The sequence below is a fragment of the Hyaena hyaena genome, unplaced genomic scaffold (genome assembly GCF_003009895.1).
Source record: "Hyaena hyaena isolate Hyena2069 unplaced genomic scaffold, ASM300989v1 scaffold_6, whole genome shotgun sequence".
Classification (NCBI taxonomy): Eukaryota; Metazoa; Chordata; class Mammalia; order Carnivora; family Hyaenidae; genus Hyaena; species Hyaena hyaena.
The window spans coordinates 2,016,119-2,034,186 of NW_024080638.1; the positions used below are offsets into that span (position 1 = coordinate 2,016,119).

An 18,068-nucleotide genomic window follows, 5' to 3' on the forward strand; every position below is an offset into this window, starting at 1 on the left:
TTTCCCCGTCTGTCCACAGACTCCTCCTACTCAGAACCTCCAGATGTTCAGCAGCAGTTGAACCACTACCAGTCAGCTGCCCTGGCAAGGAACAACAGCCGTGCCAGCCCCGTGCCTCTCTCTGGGGCCGCCGGGGGCGCTGAGCAGAAAACCGAAGCTGTTCTTCACTGCGAATTCTGTGAATTCTCCTCTGGCTACATCCAGAGCATCAGACGCCATTATAGGGACAAGCATGGCGGGAAGAAGCTCTTCAAGTGCAAAGACTGCTCCTTTTACACAGGCTTTAAGTAAGTGGCATGAGGACCAGCCTTGACAAACAAGGTGCCTGCGCCTGTTCCGCCCCTCACTGCACTCTTCCCTACACTCTCCTACCTGGAGCTCAGGGAAGGCCCTGCCTGCGGGATGATACAGGCATTGGGTCCAATCTTCATAAAAGGAGGCTACTTCCAGAGGACTGTTTTGGGGTTTGTGGAAGGGGTTTGGGATGAAGAGCTATATCAGAACAAATGGGTTTAAAAATTAGAGCCAGTGAGCACCCAAGCAGTGTGAGATAATGGTAAGGGATTTCTCTGGCCCAGGGCACGAAGCAATGAGTGTTTTTCCTTCAGAGGACTATCCTCCCTTTTTAAAATTTGTCTTTGGAAAAAAAAAAAGTATATATGTTTTTGAAAGCGAAGTCAAAGTCAAGAGAGAACATCCAGCAATTGTGGTTTCCCTGCTACGCTTAGAGAAAATTCGTATTTCTTAAGATCATGTCGTTGAAAGACAGCCAGAGAATCAAGACTCCAGCACTGTGAAGACTAGAAGTGAGCCAACTGTAGAGAGATTGTTCCAATCCAGAAAAAGATAATCCAAAGCCCCCCTTGCTCCTATGTATAACAGCATTGGTGAACTCAAAGAATGTTGCGCTTCCTCTGGTGTAATCTAGACTCTTGTGATTTAATCTTGTCCTGTGCAACCCTGTTTATGTTAGTGGTTACGGGTATAGACATTAGAGCCTGACTGCCTGGGTTTGAATCCCAGCTTTGCCCCTGACTAGCTGGTTGGCTTCGTACAAGTCCCTAAGCTTCTCTGTTTCTCCTGTTCCTAATCTGTAAAACAAAGATAGTAATACTACCTAACTTCTAGGGCTCATGTGAGGAGTAAAAAAGTACTCAGAATAGTGCTTGGCACAAAGGGAACACTAATAAGTGTGACAATATCATAGAAAGCTATTCTGATAATATAATATTAGATGCTGTGTTACAGATAGAAAGCCATTATTATCTGTTCCTGTTGCAATTAGGACCTGAGCCTTCGGCCACTCTAGTACTTCAATACAGACTCCAGAGAACCAAGGTGGGGGAAAGTAGGCTTCATGGCCTAAGAAAAACAGGAATTGGAAGAATAAGTCTCTTTTCCACCAACATCTTAGTTGCTGGGATTTGATGGAAAATGTGTTATATCTCTGGCTATTAATTTGGTTCAGTTGTTTTTCAGATAAATATGTATGTGACCTTAAAACTGAGAAAAGGCTAAAGACCCAGATAACAAGGGCCCACTGACAGGTGTTCATGTCTCCCCAGAGAGAAGTACTTGTGTTAAGAAGAAGGGGCCCTTGCCCATTAAACTCTTGGTTTCATCCATTTTTATGAGACATTTAAGGCTTTGTAAATGTGGAAGTTTTTAAAAGGATGGAGGGGAAGGCAACAATACCCTTCCACCTTCAGGCTGTTAGAACAGCTGTGATATGGTTTACCTGATCATCTGCCGCCATGATGTCCCAACCACCGTGCCCTCCCCACCCTTACCTATGAAGGGTCACACGGGCAGCCGGTTAATTAACCTGATTCTAGTCCCTCTCCCTCTGAGCATGATGAGAAATATGTTCTCATTGGGATTTTGGTTTTATATTTTTAATAAAAAACTTCTAATCTTGAAGACTAAAGTGTTTGGGGAAATCCATTTCTTTTCAAACTAAGCCATGAACCCAGCCAAGTGGCACAATTTTCAAAAAGAAGTTACCACTGCATGACAAGGTTCAGTTATCGGATGAGTGACCAAGGAGCTTATGGTCAGCAAACACGCTTAACGGCTATGTTTTTGGCCCCTCGAGCTGGGGTGTCACACCCAGAAGCTCCGTAGGAAGGTGGCCAGCAGGGGATGTGTGAGTGACCTGACCCCCTATCACACTCATTGCCTCTCCCCCACACCTCTCTCCCAGATCTGCTTTTACTATGCACGTGGAAGCTGGGCATTCGGCGGTTCCTGAGGAGGGCCCCAAAGATCTCCGCTGTCCTCTCTGCCTCTATCACACCAAATACAAACGCAACATGATCGACCACATCGTGCTGCACCGAGGTAACCTGCCTAAGCGCGGTTTTCTGGGGGCACGGGTGAGGGTGGTATTACAGGGATGCCCTGTCAGAGTGGCCTTGGCACCTTTTCCCTGGTCCGCCATTCCTCACCTTATCTCCAGGCAGGAAATCACAGTGATCACCACAGTGACAGACAACGGTAAAAACCCCTTCAGGCTGCAAGCATGTCCTCCACGTGGAGGGAGGCAAAGGTGATGAGCTCTGCCACGAACACTTCTCTGAGGCTTCTCAGCGCCAGGGATTTTCACATTCTCATTCCTCTGCCCTCACAACCTTGCTGAGGAAGGAGTGCATGAGAAACAGAAAGGGCTGGTGAGGACTCATTTATAAAACGAGAAGAGCTGCTATATGGTTGTAAGCAATTTGCTGGAGGGAGACCAAAATGATGATTTCCGAAAAGCAGAATGCGGAGTTTCTCTTGAAATGGATGGAGAGAGAAAAGTTTGAAAAAAATGAAAGTGGCCTGATAAATTTTAGAAGTCCCATAGGCTTTGGATTTAAATTCTGGTTTTAAAGCCTCTTGTATTCACCTGCTTTCTCATCTGTAAAAAGAGAGGACAGTGAAGCCTATGAAATAACAGGCAAAAGGTCTAGTGCGTTCCGTAGTGGAGGCATTCTGGGTGTTCTGTAAATGTTGGTTCCTGTTGATAAACAGGGATATTTCTTTCAAGTCCTCTTTGGTTTTTCTTTCAGTTGAGTTTACGCTTGGCCAATTAAAACACTGTTAAACAAAAGGCTTCCTCTGCATTGGAAGGAAAAATATGTTTATGTAGAAACTACTTTGTCTAAAAAGAGTCAAGCCAGAGGTAGATGGAAAAAGATTATTGGAGTACCAGTAATCTCTTGCTGCTTCCATCATCCACCGATCTTTCCATCTTTCCTTCGTTCTTTCCCTCCCTCTTTGTCTTCCTCTTCTTTCTTGTCTTCCTTCCTTTGCCTTTAACCTTTCAGGAAGCTTTTTAGTATTTGCCACATATACCTCAAAAGCAGTGAGTGTCTTCTGCTATCCTGCTGAGATGTCGCTCGCCCTGAAATGCTGGATGCTTTTTGAGCATTTTCAAAGTTGCCCGCATTTCCCCAGAGCCACTGCCTTGGGCCATTGCATTTTGTGACACTTCGCCATGTCTGCTGCGTACCCCATGGAAGGCCACTCTAATAAGATGTGAGGTCGCTGCTGGCCGGGACAGCCGCTTACAGGAGGGGAGAAACAGGGTAGGAACATTTAGGCAGGAATTTTGGGCCAGAGCGGACCCACCTGGTGTTGTACCTCAGTCACCTGGCTTCTGGTCCCCAGACCCACATGCTGTGGTGGCTCTGGGCCCCCTCACGGTGTGGGGAAAGGCCATGAGCAGTGCTGCTGCCGAGCAAAAAGAAATGGTGAGGCCTCACTTCTATGTTGATTCCCTCTGGGTTCCCATACTGCTGCCTGGTGGGGTCAGAGCTTCCGTGTCTAATGAGCTCAATGATTTTCCTTCCCTGAGCCAAGAATTCAAGAAAGGGGGTGGGGGGCAGAGAGTAAATGCTAACGCCGCGACGTGCCATTGGAGCGTTCCACTTGACGCTAAGTCACTCCTGTCCAGCAATATCATGAGGGCTCGTACTATTACCTGTATTCCCGCTTCACATGTGGGGAACTTGAAACTGAAGAAAACTGCTTTTTCTTTGATTTGCTATAGTTATTTGTGGTCACCTCACAAAGGATTTAAGGTACCTTAAAGATATTTGTGCAGAACTATAGGATTAAACCAGATGGGGAAATTGGGGCAGAAATGCAAAATAAGAAGAAACTGGTTGAAAGTTCCCTGGAAGCAGAAAGAAGCTCCCCAAGAGGCCGGGGCCCAGCGCACACCACGATGCGCTGTGCACCTGTTAGCAGCAGGCTGTGGCGTGGGCTCTGAGTGTCCAGCCACCCATGGCAGAGAACAAAACTGAAGCGACTGGGTTTAAATAAGACTTGTGAAATTCTGTTCAGAGTTTTAGGAATCCTAGACACTGAATCCTGAAGGAAGTTCTCCAGTGGGGTCTCCTGAAGGGGCTGTGTACGATATAGCGTGTATTGTCGCCGCCACAAAGACAGTGGTCAGTCCCTCAGGGGCAATGAGGGCCGGGCAGCTGAACTGGTGTCACTCAAGCAGTAACAGTGCAGCTGAGGGTCAACTCCAGTCCTCTGATCCCATGACCCATCCATTACACTGACTGTCACCGGTTACATACAATCTCTTCTGTTTATTTGTAGAGGTAACTTACATTAAAAGAGCCATCTAAACATATAAATACTATCCTTCTCAGGATCGGAAAGCACACAATCTGGAATAAAGGAGTATCTGAGGATGGGTAGTAATAATGACAACATTAACAACAACAGTTACTATTACTCAGTGCTTCCTAGTACCAGGTGCTGTGCCAAGTGATTCCAGTATGTTATTTTGTGGAATTCTCACAAAACCCTATCTGATAGGTATTACCGCTATCCCTGACAACACGGAGAAAAGGTTCAGAAGGCTGAGAGCCACCCAGGGTCCAAATGACTAATACGTGACCCAGCTGGGATCTGAACCCAGGCTTGTCTGCCCCATAGCCCGTGCCTGTAACCACCAGGCGTCACTGTCTCACGCTTGGGAGGATGGTTGGTGTCACCCTGTTGAACATTCTAACGGCTGTGGCAGCTGGGTCTGAGGATGGAGAGATCTGTGGGGCTAGAGGTCAGAGAGGAGGCAACAGGTGCCTCAGGGTAGCCGTGTCTGCCACCTGTGTCCTGGCCTGGCTTCGGAGTCCCATCTCAACTCAAAATGGCATCTCAGTGGGATGCTGGTCTTGTCAAGAGATGGGGTTGGGTGTCTGCCTTGCGGTTTCAGGGTGGGGCTGATCTCAAAGTAACAAGGTGTGGCCCCTTCTGCACCTGTGCCCTCCTTGCTCTGCAGAGGAGTAAACATCTCTGGTCTCTAGGGCTTGCAGTAAGAGAGCTTTCTGAGGCCTTGGTTAATTAAAATACTCGGGATGAAAGGCAAGAAAAACAACTTCTGAACTGGCCCTGGACTGAGATCCGGCTTGCAAGAATAGAGTTTCCTGAGCTTTTTATGCAGACATAATGATATATTTAAATAGGGAGGAAAGAGAGGAGAAGCCGTTTCACTCATGGGAAATCTGAATGGGCGATGATCATGGGTTTATGTTGGCTGTGGCCACCGAGAGCGTACTGTTTATCCAGGCATTCGGCAAGCGTTCATTACATGCCACACTGCTGGGTTCGTGGGCAAGATGAGGTGCAGAAGAGCCAGTACCTACCCTCCTCAGGGAGATGCAGCATGTGCAGAAGTCTGTGTAAGCTAGTGAGTGATGGGTATCTGGGAGATTCACCGCAGCAGGTGTATTTGTGTCCAGGGCAGAAAAAGGTGGTGGAGGATGGCTTTCAAACTGAGCCCTGATGACATTTCAGCAGGCAGAGAAGACTGAAGGTGGGGTATGTTAGTTTCCTGGGTGGCCTAAAACACCAGTGTACTCTCTTGTTGCTCTGGGGCCCAGAAGTTTGATACCAAGGTGACAGCAGGGCTCTGCTCCCTGTGAAGGCTCTCAACAGGAATCCTTCCCTGGCTCTGCCTGGCTTCCTGTGGCTTCTGACATCCTTGCCTTGTAGCTACATCATTCCTTTCTCTGCATCTGTCGGCACTTGACCTTCTTCTCTTGTGTGTCCCCCGTGTGCCCTCTCCTCTTATAAGAATACTACTCCTTGAGTTTAGGCCCACCTCAATCCACTATGGCCTCATCCTGACCAGTTATATCTGCAAAGACCTTCTGTCCCAATAAGGTCACATTCTGAGGTACACATACATTTCTGAGGGGCACTCTTTGACCTATGACATAGGGGAGAGGAAGGAAAAATTTTAGTTGCTCAGGTAGGTGGAAACAAGGTATGTTGATGGAGTGGTATTAGAGTGTTCCGAGACGGGCTGAAGGGAATAGGGGGCAGGGCTGGAAAAGTGTGTTCTGGCAAAATTAGGTAGGGCTCGGTCAGATACCAATGTAGGAGTTTGAACTTTACTCAATAGACAGATGGGAAACCAGGGTACTTTGTGAGTATCAATTTACTAAAGATTGAAACAAAGCATTGGTAGACCCATTTCTTTGAGGAACCTGGGTGAGATTAACATTTGGTGAGACTGGCCATGATTAGACCAGTTTAGAAAGGGAAAAAGTAAGCCCTGAGATTTTCGTTTGAAGGAAAAGGTTGGTGGTAGGACTTTTTAGTGGGTTTTCATTCAGTGCAACAAATATTTATTGAACATCGACCATATGCTGGCATTCTTTTATACTCTAGGGATACAGCCATGAAGAGTCAGACAAGGTCTGTGCACTGAAGGAACTTCAACTTTAATAGGAGGAATGAACAAGGAAATAGATAGTTTCATGAGAACATTTCCACGGAGTTTCTCAGTTTATCACCACCACACAAAGCATGACGCTTTGTGCTGTACCTTGCACAAGGTACCTGCCTGTACCTTGCACACCTATAGCACACCTGGGAAATTGGGTACAGATTGAATTATAGGGGATGAATGGCACCTGGGTGGCTCAGTCAGTTAAGTGTCCGACTTTGACTCAGGTCATGATCTCATGTTCGTGCGTTCAAGCCCCACGTTGGGCTCTGTGCTGACAGCTCAGAGCCTGAAGCCTCTTTTGGATTCTGTGTCTTCCTCTCTCTCTCTGCCCCACCCCCGCTCACGCTCTGTGTCTCTCAAAAATGAACAAAAATTTTTTAAAAATTAAAAAGAAAAAAGAATTATAGGGGATGAAACACAGTCTTCCCAGATATTTTTATTTATAATTATGGAACTGTGTAATCACTGAGGTTGGTCTCTAGTTGGCATATTAGCTTAAAGCTTCTGTTTCCCAGCCTGTAACCCCAGGACTTAAGCAAACACTGAATTTAACATTGAATCCTGCGGGTGGGTGTCTTTTTGAAATGGAACTTATCTCCCCTAATTTATCTGATCTCTGTCTTTTTTCTTGAGAAAAACAAAATCTACAGTGAGATTGCCAGTCTTTCATTTTACTCAGGGAAATTACATGTTCCATCTCCGTCAAATACCTTTCTTTGCCTATTAGAATTAGAGGTGCAGTTCCCAGCTTTCTCTAGCTTGACATCAGTAGCCCAGCTAATAGCACATTTAATAATTTCTTAACCAGGAGCTGTTGCCCTTATGTTAATGTGTGTCCATTTATGGTTATGTTTTGGAATGACTGTTTTATAGAAACTATTGTTATGTTCCTAATGGCTTTCTAGTACTCAGCTTTTATCTCTTGTGTGGCTGAGAGTAATGGGTGGGGCTTTGGTTTGGCCCAAAGTGGGTCTCCACCCTTTAGCATGATCATTTGCATACGGGTTTGTTGGCGTGAATGACTTCCAAATCTCTCCCTGCTTCCTTCAGACTTGGCAGGTTGTGAGGAGGAAACCCATGAGTGTTGTGGTCTGCCTTTCAGGAAGAATTTTCACTTGGTGATACTGGACTCCACAGTGATGTGGTTTTTCTCTGTTTTGAGCCGAAATGACCCTTCGCCCTCCTTGTAGTTGCAAATCTGCTGATTTTTCCCCTGAGCACCATGGGAGCTTCACAGCACAAACTTCTAGGCTCTTTTGCACCTTAGTTCCTGCAGGCTTCCGTGTGGCATTACTATGGGGTCCAGCCTCTTGAGTTTTATGTCCAGCTGCAGCACCAAGCGACGTTTGAGTAGGAAGAGATGAGAGACACAATCTATCTTGTAGTCAAACTGGTGAAGTCATAATATTTTTGCAGCCAGCTCTGGAAGCTGAGTCACAATGAGTGTGATTCAAGCCTTGGTTTTTTCACCGAAGGTAATTTTGAGAGGTGTGAAGTCAAGAAAGGCCCACAGTTGTCGCTGCACCCACAGGAAAAAAGAAAAAAAGCCCTCAGCACTCAGCTTCTGTAGCCAAGACAGGGCTCCATCCATACCTGGAAACATTCCAGTCTCTCACTTTATGTCCTTGACTTGCCTCAGTAATGAATAACCTCATTCAGGAAACACTGTCGGTGATTTGCTCGCCTTTCAAAGTCTCTCTTGTGTTTTATCTTGGTCATGTTAGCCGTGTTTTTAGAAAGTGAAAAAAATTAACTTTTTTTCCTAAAATTAATATCTTAGTAAAAATCCATGTAACTAAGAGACTTGGGATGTTGGTGATGTCTTAGTTTGGAAATGGGAAGTCTTACGTTTCAGGGTAAGTGAGCAGGAAATTATCTTTTATCTAAGTCAGAAGATATTCAAAAGAAATTCAGATAGAAACGGTTGCCTTAGACCTGCATGTTGCTTTTGTATTCTTAAACAATTGGGGGAAAAGCCTCATAAATATACCATGTGCAGATTGGATGTTCGAGGAGAGTGCTTTTCAAGGGTGGAGGAGGAGGGCACTGGCCAACTTCAGGCAGGAGACCTGTGCTCCCAGGTAACAATTTGGCTCTGAACCAGAAGAGTGACTTTGAAGAAGTAGTTCAACAAACCAGTCCTCAGTTTCCACATCGATAAACTAAAGATAATAAAGCTGACTTGGCAGCAGTGAGGGTAGAGTACCTAACAGTGCTTGAAACCTAGTGGGCTCTTGGTAAATTGGTGCAGTCATTTACGTGAATTATTATTACTTAAACTCCGGAGTATATCGGGTGCTCACAACTTTGTGTAGAATTCACTTAGACACACATAGTGAAATTGGAAACGGCCAAGAAAACTAACCAAGGTGGTAGAGGAATTGAAAGGGAGACCCATTAAAAAACAGGTCTGAAAGAAGCGATTATTTTCAGGCAGACGTGAAGACTGGGGGCTGAGTGCATGGCTGTCTCCAAGGTCTTTGAGGCATCGTTACGTCAAACATTATGCCAGCCTTTGTCCGTCTCCACTGAGCTCAACAGAACCAGAGCCAGAGACGGAGAGTTGAAATGACAGTAGACAGTGTCAAAATACAGGGAGAGCAAAGCAGGGGGATGCATTCTCAAAGAAGGTGCCAGAGAAGTTTGTGTCAGCATTTCCTCAGAGCACCTGGGTGTGGGGGCTGGTCCCAGGGGTTCCTCCCGTAGTCCCGTCTCTTGACACAAGCACCGCTTCCTCATGGTTCTTGTCCAGGCGCGTCTTTCCCAGAGCAGCTGGAGGTACTGCTCGACACTTTGTCTAAGAGCAGTGGTGCTCCACCGGAGTCCATCTTGCCTCCTCAGGGTGCATTTGTCTGGAGGCATTTTTGGTTGTCACCCCTGGGGAAGTGGGGGTGTGCTGGCCTATGGTAGGTAGAGGCCAGGGATGCTGATAAATATCCTACAATACATAGTCCAGTCCCCACAGTAGAGATGTATCTGAGGCCAGATAAGTGTTTACTAACAAAATGTCAATAGTGCTACTACTGAGAAACCCTGGGCTCGAGGACCAGAACATCATAGTATGGGCTTTCTCAAGGCTGTGGCTGGCTCGTGCCAAAGCATTTTTTTCCTCCGATTACACCAAACCATGGAACTGAATGGTTAGGAAGACTGTTAAACATTTGCTATTCTAAGAAAATGTGTGGATTACATTATAATCATGTGTTTCTTAGCTGTCTGCTCTACTTTGGTTTAAAAATATTTATATTTCTAAATAAGCGACTGACTCTTTGTATAGGGAAAATAACATATGCATTAGAGCGCTGGGGAGTGAGTAGCAGACACCACCTTCCACGCTTCCTCTGGCCAGCTTTTTGCTGGCCAATTAATTGCTGTATTCAAGGACTCCCAAGGCAATGACTGCCCTGCAGTGAGAATGTGGTGGTGGAGACTAAGGCATGGCCTTGGGTGGTGGAAATTCCCCAGGGGTCAATGCAGGCCAGCAACAAAGGGAGAGAGGGAGAGCTCACAGGGAGAATCGCCTCAGTACACACAACACTGATGCTCTGGAAACACAGCTACTCAGTGACTCTGAGAATAAATCACGCTTTCTTGACTTAATAATACATTGCTGTTTCTAAATAATATAAGTATATGTTGTGTGCGTCCATTTGTAAACTTTCAGAGTCTTCTGAAATCCAGACACAGCATGAAAACACACGCTATATTTGATCCCTGCATAAATAGCACAGATTTTAATTTTATCCCAGTTATGGATATCTGGCGCGTGCGCCGATACTCTGGGCAGACTGGTGTGAAATTTAATTTGAGCAGTTAAACACAAGGGTGAGAGAGTGCAAAATAAACAAGCGCACGCATTTCCAGCCCTACAGCATTTGGTATGTTAATGGGAAAAGCACCCAAATCCTCTCTCTCTTTTATTTTTTCCCTTGTGACAATCAGATTACAGATTGTCTGAAAAGGCACAAATCCTCCCTATCTCCCACGCCACCCCCGCCTCCCCCTGAATGTTGCCTGCAGCCATTTCATTTGTGAGCTCTTCCTACTTAGAGCTGGAGTTTTAGTGAATGAAAATGTACAGGTCCTTTGTTTTTAGATTTGTTTTTAGATCCCCTTGGTTTCAGGACAAGGGAAACAGTCTCCTTGAGAACTTCTTGGAAAGGGGAAACAGGAGTGGAATTTGGAAATGGTAGGACATAAAGGATTTGCAGTTGGCCAGGCAGGGATGCAGACCTCAGCTGGCCAATGACAACGTCTGTGACTTCTGGAAAGTTACTCAAGAGCCCTGTTCCTTGCTTTACTAGTTTGCAAAAACAGGAGCAACTCCAGCCTAACAGAGTTGTCTGGAAGATGCACAGTGGCTGCACATAGGTGCTTGGCAGCTTTCCATTTCCTTCCTGCTTAGTGACATCTGTAAGTCCAGCCTCAGTAGCGCTTACTGAGGAACTGGGATGTGCTCATGGTTGCTGTCAGTAATCATTAATGTTGGTAAAGATGGCGGCCACTTCTTTTCTCCTCCTTTGGCCACCTCCATTCAGGAGTTAGCGAGCACCTTCCAGCCTGCCCACCTCTCTGTAAAGATCATTCTGGGTGTTAAGTACACAGAGAGCTTTTGGCCTTACAGGGTGCCTGGGTGGCTCAGTGAGTTGAGCATCTGACTTTAGCTCAGGTCATGATCTCACGGTTCGTGGGTTCGAGCCCCACATCAGGCTGTGCTGACAGCTCAGAGTCTGGAAGCTGCTTTGAATTCTGTGTCTCCTTCTCTCTCTGCCCCTCCTCCACTCACACTTGCTCTCTCACTCTCTCTCTGAACAATAAATAAACATTAAAAAAAAAAAACCTACTTGTGCCAGAGGAAGGTGCTGTTTGGGGAATTGAGGGAGGGGCAGTGTGCATGTGAGTTCATGGACACAGACCCCTGCGAAGCAGCAAAACTGGGTGCGTTTCTTCCTATACTCCAAAGAAAGAGCACATGCTTACGTTACCATCAGTAAAAATTTCCCCTTTCCGTTCAATTTGTTTCCACAGAAGAGCGCGTCGTCCCCATTGAGGTGTGCCGTTCCAAACTGTCAAAATACTTGCAGGGAGTAGTTTTCCGCTGTGATAAGTGTACCTTCACCTGCTCCAGTGACGAGAGCCTCCAGCAACACATAGAAAAGCACAATGAACTGAAACCTTACAAATGCCAGCTCTGCTACTATGAGACCAAGCACACGGAGGAGCTGGACAGCCACCTTCGGGACGAGCATAAGGTACCAGCCCTTCCTACCCCTGCCACTCAGCATATGTTGGGGTGGGGGTGCGCCTGGTGGGGAGACAGAGCCGAGTTTAGTCACACCCACTGTGTGACTTGAACTAAAATAATATTTAAAGTGAGGTTCGGGGTTTTTGCTATGATGAAAGAAACGCACGGTCACTTTAGAGAATTGGAACACATAGATGGAGATAAGGAAAATCACCCCTCAGGCTACCACCCGAATCCAACCGCCTGACATTTTCTGTCTCTTTGCCGCCACCTTCCTTTGTTGTACATCCTTCTGACTATACTATACAGGAAATGTTTGTCCTCCTTACATTTTTTTTTTTTTTTTACTTAATGACCTAACAGGAATCATTTTTCCATATTACTTTAAATGTATTGTCACGGGAACTGACAGACTTTGTGTAAAGAACCAATAGTAAGTATTTTAGGCTTCACGAGCCAGACGGTCTCAGTGGCAACTACTCTGCTGTGCCCTTGTAGTGAGAAAGCAGCAACAGATAAGACCTGAGAGAATGGGCATGATGGCTGTGTGTCAGTAAAACTGTCTGTATGGAGGGGAGCCACAGCCTGCACTATCGCTGCTGGCCCCTGTCCTGGTGGCTGCGCCTCCTTGTCCCTCAGCCATGTAGGCTGTTTCCAGTATTTTTGCTAACTACTGACATTTTCCAAGGCGTTGCTATTTGGGTCTAAACACTCTAAGTGCCATATAACAGGTGTTTTATTTGGGGCAGAGGACTGATAAAGAACAAATCAATACAGACCTAAAATAAGGGGTTTGTGGAAAACCTTCTCTCCAGAGGTCTGCTGATCAGAAGGCAGAGTCCTACGGGGTGACCTCAGAGGGCTTATTTGGCCCATGGAAACCGAGACCACTGCTTCTGGTTTTGTGTCTTGCCCAGAGTGCAGAGGAGTTAAGATTTGTATTTGTTTCATTGAAAAAAAAAAAAAAAAGCCTATTGGAATGTTTTCTAATTAACCAACATGTCAAGGGAGTGTTTACTTAAGGTGCAAATGAGGATCGCTTTTGATAGTTTCCTTTTTCTGTGATCTGTGTCTCTGCTTCTCTGGCCTTACAAACCCAAGTTATCAAGATGTTAGTCTGAGTCCTCTGCACCCAAGGGTCGCCATTTTTCTGCCGGGTGTTGGAAGAGAAGGCTGAGCTCTGTTTCCCATCCACAGTGTAATGGTTCCATGGTCACTTTTCTGCTTTGGAACGTGTTCGTTCTGTAAAGTGTCTGCCCAACAAAACGAAAGGAGAGAAGAAGAGCCTGAATTTACCTCACTGCAAAACTTTTCATATCCTTTCTTATTCAAACTTCCTGGGCATTTCTGCCCCCAAACTCAAAAGGAAAAACCAAGCTGTCTACATTTATGCACATGGATCTTATTTATGTAACCATCTCAGATCTTTTTATTATAGTGTTCAAGCCTTTGGGCTGGTATTTTGGGAGAGAGCAAACCCGGAAGATACATTCTTCCCTGGTGCTTACACAGTTGCTGTGAGTCACTGGTGACAAGGTTAGAACCATGCAGATGTGGAAGTGGGGGCTTCCCGAGCAGACACAGGAGGCTGGGGCTTCAGGAAACCCGTCAGGGAAATGGGCTGCTCTGGAAAGAAGGGGCCCAATTTAGACCCTTTGGAACCAAAGAGACCTGAGTTTGAATCTTGTCTCCACTATTTACTGTACAACTTCAGTAAGTCACTTAAATTTCTCTCTCTGTTCTCTGATTTCTAAATAGGAATCATTTTCTCTATCCCAGAAGTTGTATAAGATTCAGTGAAGTCCTGCTGTGTCCCACACTTTGGGACTCTGTGTGTTCCTTAGTCCACCTAGGAGTTGAGCTGTGGCGCCTATCAGAAAGGCAGTTCTGTTCCCGAGGAACTAAAATGTATTTTAAAATCACTAATTCTGTCTAGCATCTTAGATATGGCCTTTGATGTTATATTTTCACTATGTCATGTTATATTCTTTAATTTTATTCTTTCTCTTGGTTCACCAGCTTATTAAGTCCAGTGAGCACCTAATTGAGGCTAAAGAATTGCCACTTCCAGCATACTTAATGACGTTTATCTCGGTTTCAATTGTTGTTAAGTTTATGAGACTTGGGCTTATTACTGATGACAGCACTTTCTTTTCTCCATTTTCTGTCTCTTCTCTCTAAATGATGAGTACAAAATGCAGTTTGAAGTTTTAAAATAATTATCCAAGTTGTTTATTTTATAAACAAGGATAGCAATGCTGTTGAAACTGAAGTTTTGACTGGCAGGCAATGACATACACCTGGTGAAAGTGGTCATTCATTGTGGTGACATCAGCATTTATGAAAGGAGTGTAAAAGTGTCGATGTGCAATGTACTAAAGTGAAGTTTGCTAATAATTCAAATATAAAAGACAAGGACCATAAGGCAAGAACAATGAATTCAAGAACTGGAAAGGAAGAAATGAAACCACTTTTGTCCACAGACAGTGTGATCTTTATACATAGAAAATCCAAAGTAGGGGCTCCTGGGTGGCTTAGTCAGTTAAGCGTCCGACTTTCGCTTAGGTCATGATCTCGCAGTTTATGGGTTCGAGCCCCGCGTCGGGCTCTGTGCTGACTGCCAGCTCAGAGCCTGGAGCCTGTTTCAGCCTGTGACTCTCTCTCTCTGACCCTCCCCTGCTCACGGCTGTCTCTCTCTCTCTCTCCTAAAAATAAATAAAACATTAAAAAAAAAAAAAAAAGAAAATCCAAAGTAAACTGTTTAAAAAGCTGCTAAGAATATTAGTTTAGCAGAGTTGTAGGATATGAGGTAAATATTCAAAAATCAATTCCATGTCTATATACTAGTAATAGGAATCTGAAAATGAAATTTTAAAATGATCAATTTCGTTTACAGTAACATCAAAAAGAGTATATATTTTTAATGTTCATTTATTATTATTTTTTAAATGTTTTTTTTTTAATTTATTTCTAGGAGAGAGAGAGAGACAGCGTGAGCAGGGGAGGGTCAGAGAGAGAGGGAGTCACAGACTCTAAAACAGGCTCCAGGCTCTGAGCTGGCAGTCAGCACAGAGCCCGACGCGGGGCTCAAACCCACGAACCGCGAGATCATGACCTAAGCGAAAGTCGGACGCTTAACCGACTAAGCCACCCAGGCGCCCCTCATTTATTATTTTTGAGGCAGAGACAGAGCACGAGTGGGGGAGGGGCAGAGAGAGAGAGGGGGGGGAGACACAGAATCCGAAGCAGGCTCCAGGCTCTGAGCTGTCAGCACAGAGCCTGATATGGGGCTAGAACTCACGAACTGTGAGAACATGACCCGAACCAAGGTCAGATGCTTAACTGACTGAGCCACCCAGGCGCCCCTCAAAAAGAATATATTTAAGAATAAATTCAACATAAGAACTATGGAAGCTGTACACTAAAAATACAAAATGCTGTTAAGAGAAAGGAAGTAAATTATTGCAATATGTACTATTCCTGGATTAGAGGACTCTGTATCGGCAATTCTTCCCAAATCAATCTACTGATTCAATGTAATCTCTATCAAAATCTCTTTTCTGTGATAGAAATTGACAAACCGATACTGAAATGTAAATGCAAAGGACCTAGACTAGCCTAAACAGTATGGAAAAAGAGCAAAATTGGAAGACTTCACCCTTCCTGATTTCAAAACTTGCTTTAAAGCTACAGTACTCAGGAGCATCAGTGATGCCAGAAGAAAGTCCAGAAATAAACCCTCATCTGTGTGGTCAGTCGATTTTTATCAAAGGTACCAGAGTAATAAGGAAAAGGTGGTTCTTCAACAAATAGGGCTTGTTTGGATTTCCACATACGAAACAATGATCACTGACCCTATGTCACTCCCAACACAAAAATTAAATCAAAATAGATCATAAACTTCCATGTATGAACTGAAACTATACAACTTCTGGAAAAAATAGTAGATAATTTCCCTTGGGTTAGGGGACATTTTCTTAGATCTTATACAAAAGCTATGGACATTAAAGGAAAAAAAATCAGTAAATTAGAGGTCGTTAAATGTAAATTTTTGCTCTTCAGAGACTATTAAGAAAACGAAAAGGCAAGAAACAGATTGGAAGCAAATATTTGCAAAATCCTCAACTGGCAAAGGATTTTAACCAAAACACACAAAGAACTTTTACAACTCACTATTAGTAAGAAGGTAATAATTCAATTAAGAATGAAAAAAAAAATTGGAATAGACATTCAAACTGCTGTGAGGATATACAAATGGCAAATGATCACATGAAAGGATGCTCAGGAAGATTCCTCATTAGGGAAATACAGATGAAATTAATAGTAAGATATCATTACCCACCCACGAGAATGACCAAAATTAAGACTGACAGTGCCAGGGGTGCCTGGGTGGCTCAGTTGGTTAAGCATCCAACTCTTGGTTTCCACTCAAGTCATGAGACCAGGTTTGTGAGATCAAGCCCCGCACTGGGCTGTGTGCTTATAGCTCAGAGCCTGCTTGGGATTCTCTCCCTCTCTATCTCTGCCCCTCCCCCTCAAAATAAATAAATAGGCTTAAAAAAAAAAAAAAGACTGATAGTGCCAAAGTGTTGGCAAAGTTGTGGAGAAACCAGAAATCTCATACAGTGCTGGTTGGAATGTAAAATAGCACATTCACTTTGGCACATTTTAACATACACTTAACCATCTGATCCAGTAAGTCAAATTTCACATAAAGTGGACGGATAAACAAAACGTGCTATATCCATACAGGGGGATACTACTTATCAATAAAGATAAATGAATCTACTGATGTACATAACAATGTGGATAAATCTCAAGAACATCATGTTAAGTGGACAGGAGTCAGACATGAAAGATCATATGTTCTATGATTCCATTTATATGAAATTTCTAGAAAAGGCAAACTATGAAGACAACAAATCAGAGGTTGCTTGGGGCTGGAGGTAGGGAGATTGGTTGCAGAAGTGATGAAGGAACCTCTCAGGGAGATAGAATTCTTAAACCAGATTGTGGTGGCAGTTGCACAAACCCATGAATGTACTAAAACTCCCTGAACTATTTATTTAAAACAGATGACTTTTACAGTGAGTAAATTACACTTCATACCTAAAAGATTCAAGTGTCCCAAGACCTGACACATAGTAGATCCTCAGTAAATGTTAATGTCCTACAGGTTTTTATTTACTTTTTTTTTTATAACCTTGATCCTGGGAACAGACAGATCTACAAGATGCTGCAGATCAGATTATTGTGCTGACCGCCAAAAGTAAAGTGTGCAGTAGACTTTAGCAGTTTTCTAAATTAAGGTTTATGTTTTTTTCCAGTAAGACTATGTGTTGAGTGCACTGCACATCATATTCTTCCACTGATAGCTTTAGGTGATTTTGTATGGTGGGGAGAATCTATGTAAGAAATTAAGAGACACCGTAGGTATGTCTGCAGTCAAAGGATTTTGTTCATCAGAACTGGACATCCAAACCTGGACTTTGGAATTTTGCCTGCAAATGCCCATAGACCTCATGAGTGTCTCTAAACTTGTCACACTGTGTCATTCATTGACTAGAGAGAATACTGGTACAGCAGGAAGGATCCTTGAAGTCAAATAAACCATTCCACTTAAGGACCAAATTCCCAAGCGCACCAGCTATTGCTGCCATGTTTATCCTCAGAAGCCAAGGTGAAGTAGAAAAGGGGTGACAGCACCCTCATTTTTCACATGATAACACAGCAGCCTGTCTTCCTAGACCTTTATTTTTGCACCAGTGGACAAAGACTCACTTGCCATCTCTTGGAATCTAAAGTAAACAGGAGGCTATTTGAAGTTTTATTTTTTCATTCTTCAGCTCTGTTTTTTTCAACCTCGGTAGGTCTTCTAGAGGCAGACTGTTCTATCATTTCAGTCCCTCCCTCCTTCAGTACTGCCCTCCCTCTCTCTCACACTACACACACACACACACACACACACACACACACACAAGTCCTACATCAGTAGTGCCATTCATTAGTAATGCTGGTGAAAGATGCAGACAACATTTTTAAGAACCATGAAGTCATGGAAAAAAAAATACCTTGCTCTTCTCCCATTTA

The 18,068-nt window shown here is 44.2% G+C and overlaps 1 protein-coding gene across 9 annotated transcripts in view; it reads left to right on the forward strand.

Moving 5' to 3' along the window:
- Positions 1–18,068, forward strand: part of ZNF462 (zinc finger protein 462) — a 141,719-nt gene that overhangs the window by 107,334 nt on the left and 16,317 nt on the right. For all 9 annotated transcript variants that reach the window (XM_039239479.1, XM_039239469.1, XM_039239512.1 and 6 more), the window contains 3 exons: positions 20–287; positions 2,204–2,340; positions 11,762–11,985. In XM_039239479.1, coding sequence (XP_039095410.1) covers positions 20–287; positions 2,204–2,340; positions 11,762–11,985 — 629 coding nt within the window. The remainder of the gene's footprint in view (positions 1–19; positions 288–2,203; positions 2,341–11,761; positions 11,986–18,068) is intronic.